Here is a 22284-nt window from a genome sequence, read left to right on the forward strand (position 1 = left end):
TACTTAGCATAATCCACCAGAGGAAACCCCCATTTACTGCGCAGGGTGGGGTTTTTCCAAGATTTTTGCCCAGCCAGCGATGGAGAAGCAACAGAACAGCTGCAGCAGACGAGGAGATGGATACTCTTTTTTTTTTTTTTTTTGGTCCAGTTCCCTATCACAGTGTAAGTAATCTCTGCTCTCATCACCAAGAATGTTTGCAATGACTGCAGAACAGAAACCCGATTTTCTCCGTCGGATCCCTCACCCCCGTCTTGGGCTAACGTCTATATTAAGCTTTCGTTTCCTGGCCTGGGTTTTCAGCTTTTGTGTTTTGTTTTTTTTTTTTTTGTTTTTGTTTTTTAATTGAACCTCCCTGTGCTCCATACATGCCTTCCACGTAATGAAGTAAACAGCACCACAATGCATTCCTCCACACTAGCTGAACCCGCTAAATAGCTGCTTGTAGTTGGAGGCCGAAGCAGCTGGGTGTTGGATTACAAACGAAAAACAAATGCCAAGGCATGGCCGTAATATGTGCAATACATTGATGACCTACTGCACCGAGCTCTCCGCGCTTAAATAACTCCTCTCAAAGCAGGCTGCCCATTCAAAATGTTTTCCAGCTCAGGGAAGAGAGCGTGGTTCAAGCTCGCGAGGCACGCTTTCAACATTCAAGGCAACGTTTTTGCCTGATTTTTTGCACAAACAAAAATTTCGCTGTCCAGAGGAGGGGGGCGGGGGGGGAAATGCATGCTGCTGGACGGCATTTCACGCTCGTGAATCGCTTCCAAAGGGCAGCGTCCCTCCCCACCGGATCCAGGCTCAATGCGGCCGGGGGGGAGGATTTGTGAAGCTGTCCACAGCCACTTGAGCCCCCCCAGAGCCTCCTTTTCCAAGCCTGCCTGCCTGGAGAAGAGCAGCGCTTTTCAGAGCCTGCAGAGTACACAACCACGGCCAAACAGCACGCACAGCGTTTTCAGGCATTGTATCAGCAGAGCACAATCTGGAGTGCACCTAGTAAAACTAGCCACGTAGCTCCCCGAGTGCTTTTAGGTTCCAGGCGAGGTATGCGGGGTCTCTGACCCCATGCGCAGCAGGAAGAGATGGGTGTTTTCCCTCAAGCTACGACCGGAGTTAAGTTAAAGCAGCCAACAAGTAAAATCTCCCCCCAAATTTTATTTTTTTTCCACTGCACAATGGCTGTACTGCTCTAAAATTGTAGCAGGGAAGCTCGCACCCACAGTTCAGTGAGGTCCTGGGAGGTCACCTAACCGTGTCCCCGTGAACAACTCTCACATCTCATCTCCAGCAAAATTTCTAGCAGAAGGGGAGGACGTGGTAGCTCATTTCACTGCAACAACACGCCTACTCAGCCACAGAGCCGCAGCTCCCACTTGCCTTGTCTTCCCCCAAAATCAGAGCGTGGCCTAGTTTAAAGCTGTTGTCTAAAGCCACACATTGCGGGACCACAAGCAACATTTCAAGAATTCATTTTGGTGCTGCAAAGTTTGCTGTAGGAGCTCACACAACGGCAATTCTGCAAGGAGAAATGAATGGCCAAGGCGCTGAAGGTTCCCCATAGGAAGAGAGACCCAGGGGCTGGCATTCACCTGCTCTGCTGCCCACACATGGGGAGGCCTTTGCGGAGGAGAAGTGCCTCCTCCCTGGCAGAGGATGTAGTGGCTTGGATTCTAGGAATGGCAAATCAGCCTCATGATAAAGCTTAAACCCTACTTGTAATAAGTACAAGTGTAAGTGCCTCTGGCTTTGAAGAACTGCTCACTTTGGAAGAGGTGGAACCTCATAATACTTCACTTGACCTTGATTTCTCTTTGCTTTTTGTTTGTTTTTGCTTTAGATGCTGCGTTCAGTGCAGAACAGGAATATCTCACTCCACGAAGACTAACTCAAGTTGTCCCAAAAGAATCAAAACTTCTTGGGCGTATTAGCAGTGAGCGGGACACAACCAGCAGCATCTCATCAGCTCTGCCAACATCTCGGTCACTTGGTTGCAGAAAGTTGCAGGCACCTGAATACGTCTCAGGCAGAATACACGACTGCAGACAAAAAGCCAGTGCAGCAAGAAAACAAAACCAAAACTGCACCTTATTAAAAAGTTTATGGATTAAGAGGTGACTCAAACAGGAAAGAAGGCCGTTTAAGACGGGGGTCACAAAGGACATGTGCTTTATAAATCAGAGTAACACAGGCTGAAGAAGTTGGCTCTTCATGATCTGTTTTGTGTTAATATTCCCCTCCATAAAAGAGGGGAGATGCTGCTGGGGGAATTTTTGACTACATATCCAAAAGAAAAACAAGTCAGAAGCCACTGGCTGCTCTGCACTTGGTCCTGACCCATGCTGTTGGTTAGGCAGGGAAGGCTCCAAACAGCTCATCATCACCTGTGCATAAACCACAGGCTTAAATTTAAGAGCGCCCGGGATATGCTCTTATGAACATAGAAAACTTTAGAGAAGCTGGATAGGGCTCAGGAGTATTAGACTGAGACAGACCTGGAGAAACCTCTAGAGGAAACAGAGACATTTGCAAGTGCCAGCCTGGATTAAGATCAGTGCAAGTGTACCTGTCCCCGATGGAGCTCTCCTGCTCCCCACTCCATCCTCTTCTGATTTATCTCATTCATTGGAAATTTGTCCCTTACTCCCTTCTCCTGCCGGGACAACTGTTGAGTGCAGTAGAGTCAGCTTACAAAGAGGTGAGGACAACAAGGAAAGTCCAAAATCACAAAGATGCTCACTCCACTTTCTGACCCCTCACATGTGTTGCTGTAGAATAAGGGAAGGAGAAAAAAGCTCACTACAGCAAAACACCATTTCTTTTTTGGGGTCCAGTATGTATGAAGCCCTAGCTAGTTTTTACCAGCAGCTGGCCCACAATCTGCATGGTATTTCCAGAAGTGCTTCAAGGACAATCTACTCAACAGAGCTAGAGCAGCTCACTCATTTTGTAACGGCAGCTGGAGAGGTTTGCAGCATTGCTGCTTTTAAGAAGAGGAAAAGTCTGGATGACTTTTAGGAATGCAAACACACACACAAGAAAAAAAAATAGAAACAAGTTTGGTTCAGCTGTGATTTCAAATTAGAGGGCACTCTAAAACTTGGCTCCTGTGAGGATAACAGCGACTTTTCCACACAGGGATTTTAACCCAGCTTCTAGGAAGGAAAATCCTGAAGAGCACTGAAAGCCACACCAACAGCACAGTAGGAAATAAAAAACCCAGGGAGCCACCCAAAGATCCCCAGATGTCCTTCACCTTCCCACTGCCACCCCCATGTCCCACCAACACATCTCCTCCTGGTCCATCCTGGCATCTGCTCCCGTGGTGGCCAGGCTGGATCTTGGCATGGACAGTGTCACCTGTCCCACAGCCTGGCCGGTGGCCCTCAGACCAGGCGAAGCCACTGTTGGGATTACAGTAGGTTTTAAAAAGCACCCAGCGGGTTATCTTGGAAATGAGCATTGGGCCAAGGAGATGAGGAATGTTGGATGAGATGCAACTGCAGGAGTGTACGTGGGCACAGAGCCGCGTGGCCAAGTGCCTGGCTCGCTGGCTGCCCTGGCAGTGTCCTCCTCCTTATGTCCTGGTGGGACAGGGCCCTTTCTTCTGGCTTTGGTCACTTCCAGCAGAGAGCATGGTGAGAAACGTGCTGTTTCCCCAAGCAGGACACAGAAGGGCAAGGGGAGCAGCCGCCTTGCCTGACAGCTTCTAGAGGTTGGAGGGAGGGGATAAGTGGAACAAGATGCTGCCTTTCCTCCTGGTGACATCAAAAGTGACAAAAATCCAGCCTTCCAGCAACTCTTAGCACCAACAACAGGCTTTTAATCGCCTTTTAATCGCTGCTGCACCTGTACTACCAGTCCAAGTCCCAGGAGCTGCAACAAGGGCATGGCACACAGCAGCTCCCGTGCTGAGGCTTGGGTTTGTCCTGTGCTGACAGCGTGCCCGAAACCCTACAGTCATGGAAAGCTGGATGGCAGGCTGGAGAAACCTCCTCCTGGCACCGGGTCAACAGAAGCAGACGTAGGTGGACGTGGAAGAGAAGTCTACCGTAGAGTAAAAATACCCTTGCCTTATAAAGCTGTCATTCACCCTCAAGATTAATATGTCACGAGGGTCTGTAGCAACTCAGAACTAGCCATTTCCATGCGGAACCTCCTCTTCTCAAATAAGCAAAATGTCAGGTAGCATCAGGTCAGCCTCAAATGGGATTTCTCTTTCCCTGCTTTGACTGCTAGCCACTTACCCGGCTTACCTTGAAGGGCACGCGATACGGAGCAACTGAGGTGAGGCCTGACAGGACAAAGGTTGCTTGGTTGCCTTCAGAGGCGGCAGGTTTGCACACACACACCCTGACCTTTGTGTTTTGTGGAAAAGATGATTTTTTGCTTGGAAAATCGGGCTTGTGTCAGGCACCATCTCCAGGAGAGGAGCTTGCAAAGTGCTCGGGCAAGCAAGAAGCTGCTGCTGGGTTTTGGAGCAATGTCCCATCACAGAGACCTTCCCCACCTGGTTTTCGTCTTTTTCCTGGCTGACTTGAGGGCAGGACTTCCAAAGTTTGAACTTCCAATGACAAATGAGGGGAATTAGCTCATCAGTTACTTTCAGAAAGTCTCTTGCCTCAAAACCTGGTCTCAGTTAGGGTCAGTGTCAGCCCTGCTTACGGGCCTGGCTGGATGCCACCACAGCTCGTGACAGGAGTGGGCCCCATGTCTTTACGGCTGCAGGTGGAAATATTAAGAACAACTTAGGTAGCTACATTTCATACAAAGGTACCAGTCCGAGACTTTTAAACACCTTCCAAGCTATTTTTTCCCTGTGCTTTTCTGACCCAGGGATTCCCGAGTGGTGCCCAGAGACCCACCAGGTTTTCAGTGCCCCAGAGTCAGTGTAGGTTTTCAGCTGCACATCTGACCATAAATAGGAGTTTCTTCATGAAAAATTCAAAGGGGGCATCGGTGTTGAGAAAGCTCAAGAACGTTTCTCCATTACACTACAATCGCATCTGAATTCTTTCCAGCTTTGGCCTCACTGCACTGAATCCGTCCTTTGCAGAGCTTGTATGCTAAAATCTGCCAGGACTTCTGTGCAAATGGGTCCCTAGGTGCTCAGCGAAGGGCCATACATGCCACCAGCCTTCCAACCCAAACACCACGTGTTTTTAACAGGAATTGAACAGAGGGACACACAAACACACAGGAGATGCAGCTATCAAAAGCTTTAAGTCGCATGATACCAAGATCCGGAGACAGAAGAGGTGCAGAAACAAAAAAGCAAGGGAAGTGCTGAAAGGAAACATCAACGAGCCTCCTTGTCTCTCTTCCTGCAAATCTTCCGACTACCCCACTCTTTCCTCTCCAAATCTACTAATGTTTGGCATTCCTAAAGGTCCCCTTCCTCTCCTCCCCTGGGAACCAGGCCCTCCACAGCTCCAAAAACAGGATAATTAAACAAAACAAAACAACAAGCTTTGCATGCTATTAAACTCCAGCATTATTGTAAACATACACTTTCTGCCACTTGGCCAGCTTTGGCAACAGAAAGGAATTGATTCTCCCCTCTTTCAGTTTCATATCTGGTAAAGAAATACCCAAAAGCCAGGGAAACAAGTACTTCCAGGCCTTTTTTTTTTCTTTTTTTTTTTTTTTGAAGTACCACTAAAAATAAAAACAAACACATTACTTTCACGAAACTGACCACAACACTTCGAGCCCTTGAGGCCTCAATAAATATTTTTATGATGAAACTGGCAAGAAAAGATAATACTTGAGACATTTATAGGGCTTTTTTTCCCCCCCCTTTGTAAACATACCACAGAAATTGAAGCGGAAAAGACAGAACTATTATTTCCCTAATTCTCCAAAGTTAGAACAGAAGAGACAAAAGGAGATGCCTTAACATTTTATTAAGAGGAGACTTCGTTGGGAGACCTCTCTCAGGAGCTCCCATTAACTCATTCTTGCAGCTTCTTTGAAGCGACATCAACAACAGTAATTTAATTTACAGTCCAGATAAAAGGCATTTCCAAAGATGTGACAGTAAGGAGCGAGGGCTTGGTAGGGCATTGCCAGCTGAATTCAGCACAGTTACTTGCTGCCTGCTTGCGATTTAACTCTTGACAGCTCATCCTCCACAAAACCCCAAACTACTGCAGGGCATCACAACCCAGATGCCATTGGGGAAAAAGGGGGAGCAATGCGTGTGAGTGTCCATATACATGAACAGGCCATGCAACATCTTTAAATTGCAGATAAAATGCATCGGATCACAGCAAGCAATGCCCAGATTTTGCAAAATCTGTATTTTGTATCAGATTTTTGTAATTTATACGTCAAGGGACTGGGGGAGTTGCCCCGGGCCGCAGATGCTCCAGCCCCGCAGGTTTGGTTCAACCCCTCTCCAGGGCCTTTTGAACAGGAGAAGCAGCAGAAGAAATATGCATAAAGAATTGCAAGCATCCACCCCAAACAGCCACTTGGGAGAAAGATAAATAAAAAGCCTTTATCAGGCAAGGGGCTTAAGGACTCCTGACTAATAGCAGGCCCTTTGTCACTCAGGCTCTGAAGAGCAGGCTTGGACAGGGCTTTCCCCTCCATAGGGACAGGACAGGGAGAACTTCCTCCGTTTCCACTTGGGATCCTCCAGCCGTGAGGAGCAACAAATACGTGTGTGATGGCAAGGGAGCAGAGTTCATTGCAAAAGCAGAAGGACCAACACAACCGTCATCACAGGACAACTTCACTCTTGTGAGGGGGGAAGCCGTGAGAAGGCCCCATCCACAGTGCCCATCGCCTCCTCTATCAGGCAGGAGGACGTGTCTGCTGCCAAAGGTCCTGGAGGAGCAGTGTTTACAGCTGTCACCTCCACTGAACTACCAGGACTGACTTCAGGCTACCCTTCCCTGCAAACAGGAGATAAGCATCTGTGGAGATATGTAATCTGCAAAAGAGCCTGGCTTTCCCGGCCCAGCCGCCGCTGACAAGCTCGGCAGCGCTGCCCATAAAAACACCCTGACACATTCCCTGCACACACACAAATAATAAAAAAAAAAAACCTACCAGGCTCGCCTGCTTTTGTTCTGACAAGTGAGAAAACGTTTACTGAAGTCGGAACAATTTCTTCTGAAGAGAGAGAAAGGTGGAGAGCACACACCCAAAAAGACGCAAGAAAAGCTGACAAGTTGCATGAGAAATGTTAAAAGAAAAAGGTTAGTAAAAATAAAAAAAAAAACAACCCAAGGCCCGGTATCACTTGCTACCGGCCACATGTCCTATTAGGAGAAACCTTCTATAAATACCCCATCAGCAGCACACAAACCTGGATGGACACATGGATGAGGAGGAGGTGACCAACATGAGGTATGATCAAGCCCCGTGCCCTATAACAGGTGCCTGATCCTACAGCCTCCGGGATCTGAAGACCTAAGAACCCCACCCAGCAACTGAACAGAGTAAAACTCCTCTGAGACTATTTTTTTGCACAACACAGGGATGACATCTGGGGAAAATTTCACTGACTGAAGAGCTCAGGGACATTATCCATATTCCTTCCTGGAGACCATGCACTTCATGGAAAGCCCCAAAAGGACCAGAGCTGCTCTCACGAACCCATTCTTCAAGCCGTACCTTAACCTGCAGCACTGAAAGAGCTGCTAGCAACTGGGTTGCACCCCAAATAAGATAAGAAATCCTCTGTTTGAAGAAAACATGAGAGGACAAACTTCACGCACTGCCATGCCCAGCTGACAGCAGCCAACCTGTCCCTGTAGATGTGGCAGCATCAGCTCCTGCCCTTCTCTTCCTTCACAGGGTTTCTCACTACCCTGTGAAGAGCTGGATTTTTGTCTGCTGCAAACCCATCTCTCAGAGACATTTAGAGGAGATGTAAAATGCTACCTTCCATTTAAAGAAAAATACTTTCCAGCCCTCAAGCAACGGGAAAAGAAATACGAAAAGCACAAGAACGCCACCAGCATGCGTTCTCAGACTTGAAGCCCCAGATAGCAAATAAAAACAAGCCAGTTATATTGGTGGTTGTTTGCTTTCAATTCCCAATATCTAAAGCCAAGTCTGCAGGTTTTACTGAGAGGGAGGGAGAGAACAGGACAACGAACTCATCATTTTTAACACTGACAATAATCTGCTGCTCAGACCTGTTCGTCCGGCGCGGCGGCGAGATGGGAAGGAGCAGTAGTATTTCATGCTCCCAGACCTACAGTCTACATCCATAATCAGCTTTCCAGCACCACCACACGCTTCAGGAGAAGACCCAAGCAGATTTATAGGAGGCTGCTTCTGGATTACAAGTCCCCAAGGAAATTTTCCTCCCAACACCCACAAGTCAGAGGTTGATTTATACCCAACATATAATAGACTCTATTCCTCGGAGACAACTCCTTGTCTTCAACCTCACTACCATTGCTGCGATTGGAGGTTCAGTTTGTTTTAACAGTTGTAGAGTTTATAAATACTGAAAGCAGCACTCAATTTAGGCTGGAGACAGTTAAACTAGCATACACCAACAGGACGCCAAGCGGTAAAGAACAGTAATGAGATGATGACACATTCATAACCTAAAGCTTTCATTAAAAACTTGCAGCCCAAGAAAAGAGCTCTCCTGTTCTGAGTCGAAATGTTGGCTTCCCGTAATTGCTCAAAGAGCAAATTTTTGCACAAACCCGTGAAACCTGGAGAGAGCTCCTGAAGAGCACATGGATCTGTTTGACAGAAACTGGGGAAGCACCAGCTGGAAGGGCTGTAAATGAGGTGGGGTGCAAAATATTTCAGACGCCACCAAATCTTTGGCGTACATCCACACAGCAAGGAACCACTGACAGTGGTACCAGCATGAAGACGGGAGCCCTCAGAAATCCAATTCAGGAAAAATCAGGATTCCTGAAGAGGAGTTGCTGGATGCCACAAGTCCCTAGACAGAGCTTTCTTCATCCGTAAGCACATCACAGTCGCTTCTCCAGATTTTGGTGGGTTTGTTTTAATTATTTTTTAAAGGTAAAATATGTAACACTGGGGTTTGAACTAGATAATACTGAAGGTGCCTTCCAACCCAAACCATTCTGTGATTCTGTGAAACTCTGAACAAAGCCATGGCACACCCACTGACCAACTGCAAAACCAGGAGCTTGACACAGAACCCGAGCTTGAGGTGAAGCTACCTATGTGGTAAATTATTAAAATGATAACAACTGTAGGCATTTACCTCCTAGCATTTTCCCTGGCCTAACATATGATGGGAACATTGAGATGATCTAGAGGTTCAAAGCCCTGTCTTTGGGGGTCAGACCACAGACTTCAACTCACCCAAACACCACCAAGGGTGTGGGCATTGCTCCCACAGAGCACGTCCCTGCTTTGGTCCCATCTGTGCTGGTAACAGCAGCATGTTCACATCCCACTGGTGTGGTACACCCAGAGCATCATCTTCAGGATGTCTGAAAGCTAAGCTGGCATTTCCATTGCAGGAGACAGCCTTTTACAGAGATGATCCGATTGTGCTGTTGTTGCTTCTGCAAGTGTTTCTAACACCAGTGACTGTCTCAAGGACATGCGCATTTCCAGAACATCACAAACCCAAATACAGGGGGGAGAGAGGCACCAAGATTTAGTCTCCAAAACCCTGCGAATGAAGCTCTGCCAAAGCACGAGTTTAACTTTTATAGCTGTGCAAAATCAGATCAAACTGTCCAGTAAGTGAGAAAGATCCATTTATCTATCCAACTAGAAAAATATCTGCTGGTTAAAGAAACAGCAGCCAAACAGAGATTTTAAGCTCTGGCTATGTTTTACAATGCAGAAGTCAGAGCCTCAAAACTATGTCCCTGGGAATGCCAACATGTGGCACGAATGAAAACAAGACCCAGGATACAAAAAGGGGGCAACAGAAAAGGGGAAAAAGCACACAACCTCCTTTCCTGCACAGTTCTGCCCTATGACTATGTGTTGTTTGTGACAGAGTTTTGTTTGGGTTTGTTTGTTTTTGTTTTCAAAAAAATTGAACCCTTTGGCTTGGGCTTAAAGACAGACAAAAGTAACCACTCTTACAATTCAGTTTGGTTTCATAAAGTTTTGTCTATTTGTTTTTTCAAACAGCACAAACCAAAAGGAACAGCTCTTCCTTCCAGAAGGGCCACCCCCTAGATCTTCTCAATACAAGAGGAAGAGAAGAGGAGGTCAAACACCTTGGGTCTCAAAACCATGTCCTCAAATGGGAACCATCTCCACAAAGACCACCCCAAATGGAAGAAAAACAAACAAAACAAAAAAAAGCAACCAACCCCATCTTCAGACCCTACCCCTTTGCAGGATTCACAGAGAAAAAGAAAGGAAAGTCATAACACAAATTCTCATAGAGAAATACGTTTAAGAAAGCAAAGCACAAAGATTGATTAGAGTGTTCCGCTGCTTTAATAAAGAGCCTAATGATGTCCAAATTATAGCAAAGCTCAATTGTGTAACCAAGGAGCCAAGATTTCATCCTTGATAAGGACATGGATTTCTGTCTCGCAGGAGAAGCCTGCAGTTCACTAACAAAGATGACCTTTTATATTATACCCTTCAAGGCCACAATTAGCTGGAGAAATACTGTACTAACTTGGCAACATGAGTTTTTGTACACTGTGCTAATTTTTAGCAGAATCTTGCCAAGACCATTACCATCTCCTAACAAGAAAAAAAAAAAAACTACAAATACAAAACCCACTGCTCTCCAGACCCAAATTACTTTCCACAATTCAATGCAATTTTAATTAAGATGATTAAATTACAGCAAAAATGATTAAGATGATATCCCACAGCAAACCACTAAAGGTATAACACCTTAATCCAGAAGAAGCTGGCATTCACATATCCATGATAAAGCATTCATGAAAAAGCTAGAATTTTACACATGAACCAATTTTACATCACTCAAACAATACCTTGGGAGATATTTGTCACAAGTTAAAAAACAGTGACATCCATCAACAGAGCACAGTTTTTCTTAGACTACACAGAAAGAAATCTACACAGAAAAATTGAAAAGGCTACAATTACTTTGACAATGTTTCTACAGCTCAAAGGAATTTGGGGGTTGAAATAAATGGTTTCCTTCTCCTTCCCAGGGCTCCCAAAATCAATTTTATATATAATTCTTCTCGTTTTTAAACAGAAGTCAGATCAGAAATACATGTGAAATCAGGTCAGCGCAATCATCGTGTACATGGTACATTTCCACTATTGCCTATTAACTACGAGGGTTAAATGAATGAGGAAAACCTCAGATCCATATTTCACCAGTGGAAATTATTAATAAAAACATAGCGCCGCTCAGCTGCTAACCCCACAACCCAGCCGGGCCTCTTCTCCTTCAGGGCAGGGTAAGTGGCACTGAAGTGGTGAGCAGGGCTCGCTGCACGGAGAGATGCGCCCCATTGAGACTTCACATCCAACTCTTTTAGGGTGGATAAGCCAACGGCCCTATCTGTTAGCCCTCCAAGTGGGTAGCAATGAAGGGGACAAAAAAAATCCCTAAGAAGTCAAAGGGGAAGAACAAAAATCTGCACATGACACTAAGCAGCCAGACTAGGATGCCACGAATGACCCTGCAGGGTTACCAACAGCACAAGAGCTCAGGACACAAGAAAGCTGAAGTGTTCTTTAAGGACAAGTGCATTAGTGACACTTGGATCTTTTTTATTTATTTATTTATTAAAGATAAGTCTGGCTGCTCAGTTAAGTGCTGGCTTCCTCCCAGTAGTAATTAGCCAGAGCCAGCCCAGGTGAGAGGTTAACTTTGTATTTTTCTTTAATAGACGGAGATAAGTCTAAATGGAGAAAGATAAAATTCCAGCGTAATCCTCTGCCACGGCTGCTATGAAATAACTCTTTTGTTTAATTATTATGAGCTGGATGGGCAAACACTGGATCCCGATGGACAGAGAGCAGCTGTTACTATAACAGAAAGACATTCATCTTCCCTTCCCGGGACCCTGAAACTCAACCAACAATGCCTGTAAAACGACTCTCGCCTCCCTCCGAGTTTTCAACCGCCTTTCATATCCAGGCCTATTTTTAGCCGACTTTATCTCGTCGCACTGCGCTTCAAAGTTTTACACGTTGGCTCTTTCGAAATCATTTCCATGCACAAAAAGCCTCGGTCGGGCAATAACCGGCCCCGGTTCTCCCGCAGGAACGCCGCGTCCCTCGCTCGGGTTTCTTCTTTCATCAGCCACGCACCGGGAAGGAGCCTGCAGACACAGGCACACGCCGAGGTACGCTCGCATCTGACTTTGCTAGCAGGGTAAGAGCGATCTCATTTACCTCTGGGGCTTCCCGTTACCTTTGAAGGGTTTCTTGTAGCTGTTATTTACAGAATAAATAGTCAATCCGTACAGGATTGCGTGGGAAAGGAAATTCTATCATCAATCGAAAGAGGTTTCCCGTGTTTGCTTTTAGCAGCACTAACTCCGTCCCATTAGACGACAGCAGAAGCTATCTACGGAAAATTATCTATAGCCATAAAAATTATCTATAAAAGACTTCCCTGGTTATCTCAGGTACAACATAAATGTTAAAATGCCCCCCCAGGAAGGGGTGCACAGGGACAAACTCCCTGCTGGTGCCAGCAGGCACAGGGCCAGGTGGATGACGCTACGGTTGGAGGGAAGTGTTTATTTTTATTGCAGCTTTTTTTTGCGCCTACCACCTTCCACACAGAGGAAGGAGGAGCTTTGTGCCACCCAGTTTTGGCCAGGAGGGGAACCGAGCTGCCCAGCAACAGCAAGCATGGCATGCCCATCAGAAATGCTCCATCAGTGCCCATGTGAAGAAGCCTGGCAATCGAGAGCACGCTCTGAGACACTAAAAGGTGATTAAATCTACACGGGAATTCGTGTTATGGCAAATCATGACAAGCCTGCCCCCTGCTTCATGCTTGCACTTTAAAAAGATGCACCACGAGCTCGAGGAAGGGACTGTGGTCTATCATAACAGCAAGGCAATAAAACAACAGCGAGCAGATGAAAACGTTCACCTCCGTGAGTTTATGTTTTGCTAAAGAAAAACAAACAAACATTTGTCTCCGGACTATTTAGAAGGAAACACAGAGGAGGAGGCTGCATGGCAGAGTGCAATGCGTGACATCTTCCCCACCCAAGGGCGCCCATGCAGAGTGGTTCAGCCAGAGATGCTCTGGTCCTGCATCATCCCACCAAACCTACCCACAGCCAGACCCCGGCAAGGCAGCACCGAGTATCAGCCACAGCATCTTCCCTTCTCCTGGCTGATCTAAGCTTGACACGAACAGGAATCTCATGGCAGGGCATTCCTTAAGGTCTCTATCTCAGCACTGGTGCCTGCTGGCACTGCCTCAAGCTCGCTTTGTAGCATCTCACTGCCAAGCGGGAGAGCACTGGCAGCGCGACCACAATAGGTATTTTGGAAAACGTGTTGTGCCAGGCACAAGGCTGGGCCTTCATAGAGGTTTTCCTACCAAAATAAACTGCCCGGTGAGTTGTGCACGCATGTGAAAGCGATGTCGAGTTCAAACTGGAGTGCACCAGCGCGCTGCCCAATAGCTGCTGGGCTGTAACTGGATACTCCCACCATGAAAACCCAAGGAGAGCTGAACTTCTCAGCCTGCACATCTATAGGAGAATTAGCATTCTGAAGCGATTAGCTACTCTCAGGAACTAAAGCAGCAATACAAAAGCCGGCTGTGTTTCGGTTGTCACATTGGGGAAAGAAGCAAGACACCCACGAGCCGCGTGCGCCCGGGTTGTGCTGCCATCTGGGTTGTCCCAAGCAAGCCAGCCAGGACAAAGTTCCCCCTGAGGTTACTTCAATGAGCAGCCACGGTGTCACCCTGCTGGCTGCTGAGCCTTCTGCAAGCTCACCTGGTAGCATCCCGGTCTCAAACATGCAGCAAATGCCCAGCACTCAAACACAGGTGAGGGCAGCTCACAGCTCTCCTGACACTGGTACCGGTCTCTTTAACAGCTTCACTAAAGGAGTCCTCAGCTTTCTGCCTGAATGTCAATTCTGTGAAGCTTGAACACCCTTGTTTACAAAATAAATAATAATAATAATAAAAAGATGTACTGATGGCAAATAGAGCCCCAGGAGAGTGGCGGAGTTTGCAGGGCTCAGCTGAACTGCAAACAGCACCAGTCCACGAGAACAAACCAGAGACTGCAAAACACGAGCAGAGCACTAAAAGGGCTTAAAAATCCCGAAATGCCCTCGTTTTATGAAACACTTTTAAGAAGTTGCAAAAAGGAGACAGAGCGTGATTGAACACCTCTTCCCTTCCGACCCACGTTCCCATTCCTTCCTCCCCACGAATTCAAACCTGTCCGCAGAGGTAAATTAGGTACACGTAAACTATTCCTAAAAGCCAAATTAAAAAAAAAAAAAAAAAAGCTTCACACGTTATGTGATGCATTTTAAACAGACAACATTAGAGGAAAGAAGAGTTAGCAGCCCGGATTGACCATTTGATAAATCAGGCACAAATGGAGCTAACTTTATCCCTCTCATCCACTCAAGAGGCTTATAATCTCACACCTTGGAGCCATAAATTAGGAATAAGCATTGCATTAACACTACAGTCACCGCACATAAAAGTTCAACTTTTGCCACCAGATAGAAAGCAGGTTATATAATGGGAAAAGCTTTAAATAATAATAATAACAGTAGTAAAAAAGAGAGAAAAAAAAAAAAAAAAAAAGGAAAGACAGTCACAACACCTAGGATACTACCATGCAGTGGCAGCTACTGTGCACTTGTTAAAATGAGAGCCTTTGCTGCTGTGCTGGGGACAATTCGGTACAGGCCTGGAATGTTGGATTGCCCTGACAAGTGCCAGGGACATGCTCTTCCCTCCCACTGCTGGTTCCTTTCTCTGCTCTTGTCGAGAACTCGGCTCTTGCAGCTTTACTGGATTCATGCACTGCCTCTGCTGCTGGGAGCCTCTTCTACTGTTATCAAATGAGGGTGGAAATCAGACGTGAAGAGCAGAGTTCAAAACACAGGTCTGCATTCGCACAAGCATCCACTTGGATGGAAAATTAATACAGCTCAGACTGCAAAGCACTGCATCTTTTCATGAACACGCTTTATTTTTTTTTTTTAAATAGAGAGGAGCGCATGTATGGACATGGCAGTATGAGACTGGGACAGGAAACAACACATTGATACATCTGGTATCATATGTTAATGTAGCACTCTTTTTTTTTTCCAGCAAATTTAATTCCAGGTGGCTGAAAAAGGTTTATGTGGTGGTCAGAGCTTGTGTCACAGGCCCACGAGCAACACGCTCGCCAGCATCCAACTCCCATCACCTCAGGGCAGTCATGGAAAAGGGCAGGCCCCCAGTGCCAAACTCTAGGTTTCTGCCTCGTTGGGTGTTAAAATAACAAATACAGGTTGGTAAATGTTTGTTGTGTCCCATACATTGCGTGCTGTAGGAATAGGACACAAATATACACAGAGAGGGGTCTGACTCCTGTGCTCCCCTCAGCTCCTCCACCTCTGAGGCCCACCACTGCAGGCCGAGCCCTGCGGCCTCCTCCCTGAGCCTCCCCTGGCCCAGAAACCCAACCTGCCCTGAAACACCACACCACACCGGGCTGGCCACAGCAGAATTATTCATGACAGTGGGTAACCAGCACCTTCACAAACAGGCTCAGCCTTTCCACCGTGCTGCTTTTCCGTTCAAACTCCCAAACCTGTGCGCGCAAACCTGTCCCTGCTCACTGCCAGCCCAACCCAAAAGGAGCAGATTTTCTCCAAGAGCAAATTTTTGGTATGAGCTTGGGTGAGCATGTCCCTGGTGCAGCAACTTCGTCCTGTGCTTGTCCCCCAGGGCTGTGTCTTTGGGGCAGGGACCCCCTCTCCACACGAGTATCACCTTGTAAAAGAGGAGCCATTTTTTTCCAAAGCACCTAGACATCAGTAACACTTTTTTTCTTTTCCTTAAGCACCATGATGGACTGATGCCACACGCAATAACATAATCAGAGCAACAAAACTCAAATACTGGCAAAATAAGAGGCACTTGTGTGCTGGAGGGAAGTATATTATTATTTTACAGTGTACACTGACAATTGCTGCTCTTAACTTTTAGTTTGAATTGAAACCATCCTGTACTAAAGAAGGAAGATGACAGAGAGAAAAGAACATGAAATTGGTGGAAAAGACCAACAGTTATATTCAAATCTAAGCATAAAATGTGCTGGGTCTGCAGAACGCAGGCAGAGTGTTTCATCTTTAATTTACTTCTCTGCTCCCTTCACTTCAACGGCTCCAAGACAACTTACGAGGAAGGTTTAGGAAAGCGGGGAAAAAATAGCAATGAGTTTTTCTTTAAAACACCTGAACAGAACAAACGACTAATGAGACTCAGAATTATTTCAGAACGAAGGACTAATGAAGAAAGGATATTAGACATCAGTTGATCCTCAATGGTTAATGGAGGGGAAAGGCAGAGGAAGGAAGAACTTATACTGATGCAGGCTGTGGCCACAAACACCTCTCTTAAACACATCCAATTTCACTGATGTGAAAATCTCCACATGAAGGAACAGGCGAAAAAGAGCTTAAGTGGGAACAGGGTGCAGAATGCCAAGTGCTACACTGAATAATTCAGGTCCAGGCAGCGCGATTGGCCAGGCAAGAAAATCACACCCCCCTGCTAGTTTTAAAATCAAAGGCCAAGGAGGGATAAAAGGGAAAGACAACACCTCTTTAAAGCAGAGATTTCAACCCCTTGGTTCCCACTTCCCAACTTCCCACCCCGTTCTGGAGCACCCGGGTCCTGTGGGGACACCGAACGCAGCCCTGCGCTGCCGCACCGCTTCCTGCAGCTGCCTTTGGGAAGCATTTCCTCCCTTCCCACCCTGCTCCTGCAGCCCCAAAGCGAGGGGATGCCCACCCCGAAGCAGATACCAACCCTTTGCAAGGGACAAATCATCCTTCAGTAGAGGAAGCTGCCCAGGGAAAACCCATCAGGGCTTTCATTAGCGTCCCGATCAGGGCTGCACTCAACAGGTCATCATCTCCCTGCCTCCAGCCTTCCCAAATTGCAGCACGCTTCTCCAGCGCTGGCTGCGGGTGTCCAGCCCCAAGGGGATGCTGCTCTGCTTCTCCCTGGAGATAGGATTTCCAGCAAACTGCCTTAAATTGGCCTTGTGCAAGCAGCAGCACATGCAACTTTCACAGCAGGGCTGTGATGTTAAGCTGGAAGTAACAGGCCTGGGTGCAGTGGGTACGTGGTGCTGGATCTTAACAGGCCTGAGAGGTGTAGTGCTACCACAACCCCATACAGTCCTCACTCTGTCCTAGCATGGCTCCAGGTGGTCAGTAGTTATCAACAATAGAAAATTTTAGAAATCCTAGAACCAGGCCCCGAAACACGACAGCCAAAACACTTGTCACTACAACACCCAAAAGTCCAATCAATTTGACTTCTTCCCTTTATTTTATTTAATTATTTTCCAGATGCCCTGCCTTTTGAGGAACAAACACCACGAGCACAGAGCACGTAAGGACGCCTTCGCTGGATGCCCAGCCTCAAACTGCCTCTTCCTCCCACCTCCTTTGCTCTCCATAAACTATGACAGACGGGCCGCTGGTTCCTTTTACACCTGCAGCCCTCCTGCAAGGGAACTGACCCCACAAAAGCATAGTGGCTCAGCCCCTGGGCTGGTCCCCCAGCAGCAGGGCTCCAGAAGTTGCTGCTGCTCCTTCATCTACCCACGGCACTGCATCCTCCCGAGGGCTGGCGAGGCCAGAACACCCCTCGGGGTTGATCTGCGCGGCACCGTGTGAGTGCCAGGGACGGATGACGGTGGGAGGGAGGGGAAGAGAACAGAAGTAAATAAAGAACAAGAAGGAAAAATAATTAAAATATATAAATAAATAAATAAGAAGTGAAGCTGGCCGGCTTCTTTCTTCTCTACCATCTATTCAGTGGCAGCAGGGGAGGTCTACAACTGTTGCGTCACGCCAAGCACAAAAAAACCTGACAAGCATGTTTTAGCTGATGGAGACCAGACTGGACAGGAGGTTGGTGACAGCCCTAACGCGGAGAGCAAGAGCCCGCCGCTTTAATTGGCTGCCTCTCGTTGTCTCATCAAGCGAGCAGGGGTGTCACAGCCCCGATGGGCTGCTCGGAGACACGAGAAATGGCAGAAATTTCGGTGCGTGGATGCTTGGGCTGACCGGCCGGGCTCACATCAGGCTCTCGCCCTGGTCCAGGGATCCCAAATTTGTGACCCTGCCCGAGGAACAGAAGCGTGAGCTGAAGGAACAGCGCGGGAGATGCTCTGAAATGGGGAGGGGGGAAAGGGAGGGGAACTAAACCAAGGCTGCGCAGGACCCGGTTTATAAATAATGCCACTAAAAATAATGCACCGCACCACTCGCGCCTTTACCACGGCATTTTCTTCTCCACGGAACTGTGACAATGGTTATCTCTGTGGTATAATTATCTGGATTTGATGACAGATTAAAAAAAATATATATCTCAAACACCTGTTCAAGAGTTTTGTGTTTTTAAAGGCCATTGCCATTAACCTTGGGCCATACACTTCATTGTGTTTAATTAGCAAGCTAATGAAGCCAGTTTTATTCCCTTTCTCAAGCACAAGAGGATAAATACAAGACAGTGAAAGAGCAGACCAGATCCATTTGCAGCACAGTTCATTGCTGCATGGCATTACTTAAACTTGCACCAAAATAAAAGTAATGTAATGGCTCGGAAAAGCGTGCTAGCAATGCCTTCTGCAAGACAAATCCTTTTACACCTTCTGTATTTTCTATAGCTCCTAGATTAAAACATGATTTCTGAACATTTGGGCTGCAGAAAATTTGCAAACAAAGGGCTAAAAATGAACATAATGTTTTCCTCAATGAATCCTCAGTATTCCAAAAAATTAAGCATAGCAGATTTTTTTTTGGATTTATTTTTTTTTTTTTAAAAAGAATAGCAGCCCATGCTTGCTTTGTTACAGCCAGCCAAGGTAGCGATGAGAAGCATCAACAATGGAGGTCAAGCGATTTTCGAAAAGCCCACCACTTTCGCCCAGTCCTGACATGTACACACACAAAAGACATACTTCAAGCAAAGCCCAGCGCTCGGAAACCCCAGCAACACGCTGCAACTTTGGGTATTCAGGGTTGGTTTCACTCCTTTTTTCTTTTTTTTTTTCTGACTGAGCAGCTTGAGGAAAAACTGGACAATAAAGATCACGTTGATAAATGCTCATAAACATCACAAGAAACGCAGAAAAGGCTTTAAAAGAGAGGGAGGGATTTACAGAATTGCTAATGCACTGACTGAATGATCCAAGGGGACCCTTCCAAACAAACAGAGTAATATTCATTTTCTGGGGTTTCTTTATCATATTTTCGGGGGGGGGGGGGATCAGCGTAGGTATGCCCAATCAGATTATCCTTTTTATAACATGATACATTTAAGAAGCTTTCGGGGTTAATTTTCTTTTTTTTAAAGCAACTGTGGGTTTGTTTGTTTTTTTTTCCCTCCAAGTTAGATTTCTGCCACTGTACGCACAGCTCTAGGAACAGGTTAAAACCCAACCAAAACAAGAAAAATCAAAACCCCAAACCCACCAAAACAAACAAACCAACCCACCCCAAACAAAAACAACAACAATAACAGAAAGAAAAAAAAAAAAAAGAAAAGAAACGACCCGGAAGCCATCCCTTTTATTGAATCACACGAGATAAAAGGATTCCAAGATATATGGCAAGAAAATACATTGACCATAAATCTCCTTTATGCACATAATAGAATTTTCCAGCCAAGAGAGCTGTTGTGCTGATAGCAACGCCGAGCCCCGCGACTGCTGATGGCACCGCACCGCCCGCTGCCTCCCAAATACCTGCCCTCGCAGCCCCGAGATGGAAATCCCAGCCCCTCGCCCCCCCCCCCCTTCCCAACACACGGAAACAAAGCTGCGCACAAGTGTCCCAGCCATCAGATATTAAAAAAAAATAAATAATAATAACGATAAATAAAAAACCCCACGCTGGCTTTGCCCATCATCGAATCCATTCATGTTTTATTTTTTTTGCCTCCCCCCCACACACACACTCCTTTTCTTTTCGCTTTTCCCCCTCCCACCCCTCCTCCGGTTTTGGGGTGAGTTTACCAAAAAATGGTAATAATTAAGCGATGGCACCGTTTGTCATGCCAGAGGCAGGCGGTGGCAGCGCATATTTAATGGGCACTCGGAACAAAGGAAGCCCGGCTGCAGGAGAGCCCCGGGGCCGGCCCCGCTGAGGGGGGGGTTGGAAGGGGGTAATGGGGGGGGGGTAAAGGATGCAGGGACCCCCCCCCAGCCCCCCAAAACCACCTTTTCGCAATGCAATGAGAGCGAGGTGTTGGCGCCGTGGGGAACCCCTCGGCTGCAGCATCGCAGCCCCTGGGAGCCCCCAGGAGGAAAGGTGCTCCCCCTCCTCGGGTGGGTGTCCCCCCCCCTTGATGTGTGTCCCCCCCCCCTTGATGAGCTCCCCCCTTTCTGTGTATGGGTGTCCCCCCCACCTCTCCAGGGGGGGCTGGAGAGTAACAAGTTACTGCCCAGCGCTTTCTCGGGGCAGGGGGTTATTAAGGGGGGGGGTCACCAAGGAGAGGGGGGGGGCAAAAGAGCTGATGTCTGTACACAGCAATAATAAAGAGTGGGGTAATAATAATGATAATAATAATAATAGAGGAGGGAAAGAAAGAGGGGGGTAAGAGGACTTCAAGTGGAGAGGGGGGCACAAGAGGCCCCCCCCTTCCCCAGGGATGCTCCCGGCCGTTTCGGTAACTCCCCCCCCCCCAGGCTGCAGCTGAACTTCGGGGTTCAAGCCGGTCCCACAGAGGGGGAAGGACTGAAAGCAATCCTAAAGCTGCCCACCCCCGTGCAACAAAAGCTTGGTCCCCCCGGGGGGGGCGTGCTCCCCCCTAACCCCCTCCCCACGCACGCTCACACCCCCTTTTTCCCAACTTTCTCCCAGCTCCCCGCAGCGCGGAGCGGCCCCATTAAATGCTCGCTCCGTGCAAACAGCCGGCGACCCTAAGGGGGACCCGGGGGGGTCCCATGGGTGCTGGGGGGGGTCCTTTCTCCCCTCCCAAGGCTTACACAACCGCAGCCCTACAGGAGCGGGGCGCACACAAGGCACCACCTGAGCAACTCCGGGGTACCCCAAAGGTCTCCTCCGGGTTGCTCCCAACTTCTCCCCCCTCCCCGGACTCCTCCAGCACCTTACCACTTCCCCCGCCCCAGGACCAAATACCCTTTTTTTTTTTTTTTCTTTTTTTTTTTTGTAAAGTTTCCTCGATATCTCGCCGTGTTTACATTGCCATTAATTCCCACAGCCTGCCTGAAAGGGAACAAAAAGCAGCACGGGGAAGGCTCGTCCTGAGAGCAGGGGGGCAAACAGGAGGAGAGGGGCGAGAAAAAAAAAATAAAGAGAAAAAAAAAAATGAAAGAAAATGAAAATCGCGGCATGGGGGACTGTTCCCCAATGGGTTGGGGTCTTTCCCCAGTCGGCCGGCCCGGAGGGTGGCTGCAAAGAATTGCACGGCCCATTCAATTCTGCATTTGGAGAGGCGACCGCAAGCCCGAGCGGGAGGTAAACACGCCGAAATGCTCTTACCTGCACAGAAAGTTCCACAAAGCAAGGCGAAAGTCAGCCACGAAGCGATCATAATTCCTTTCCCTTTATTTTTTTTTTTCCTCGTGCGCCCCTCTATCCCCAAGGGGGGAAAAAAATAAAATAATAATAATAAAAAAAAAGAGAGAGATAGAGCGAAAGGAGGAGGGAAGCGAGGCTCTGCCCTCTTTAAAAAAAAAAAAAAAAAAAAAAAAAAAAAAAGAGAAAAAAGAAGAGGAAAAAAAATCCCGAAAAATCGGATTTAATTCCTTCGCAGTTGCAAAATGTATCCAGTGGAGAGGAGCAGCCCCGCTCGCAGCGCCCGGCCGCCTCGACCTGCTCCTGCCCGGCCCCGGCGTTTGCTCCGAGCTTTCCAAGAGTTTCTTTCCCTGGGCTTTTGTGCTGGGAGCGCGGCGTGCACCACACACCGACTCCCCCTCCTCCTCCTCCTCCTCCTCCTCCTCCTCCTCCTCCTCCTCCTCCTTCTTCTCCTCCTCCTCCTCCTCCTCCTCCTCCCAACCCAGCCCCTCCGGCTCCCCCAGCAGCCCGAGCTCCCCCGCCCGCCTGCGCGCACCCCGCTGCGCTCCGCGCAATGTGCGCGCAGCCGTGCGCCAGGCGCTCAGCACCCCC

General features: G+C 47.7%; 1 protein-coding gene across 1 annotated transcript in view; it reads right to left on the bottom strand.

Moving 5' to 3' along the window:
• ACVR2B (activin A receptor type 2B) overlaps nt 1–22064 on the bottom strand; it is a 91378-nt gene extending 69314 nt beyond the window's left edge. Inside the window, exon 1 of the mRNA XM_068673375.1 lies at nt 21658–22064. Within this exon, the coding sequence (XP_068529476.1) occupies nt 21658–21709 (52 nt within the window). The 5' untranslated portion in view covers nt 21710–22064. The remainder of the gene's footprint in view (nt 1–21657) is intronic.
• Nucleotides 22065–22284: the final 220 nt, after the last annotated feature.

This window comes from Anas acuta, chromosome 2 (genome assembly GCF_963932015.1).
Source record: "Anas acuta chromosome 2, bAnaAcu1.1, whole genome shotgun sequence".
Classification (NCBI taxonomy): domain Eukaryota; kingdom Metazoa; phylum Chordata; class Aves; order Anseriformes; family Anatidae; genus Anas; species Anas acuta.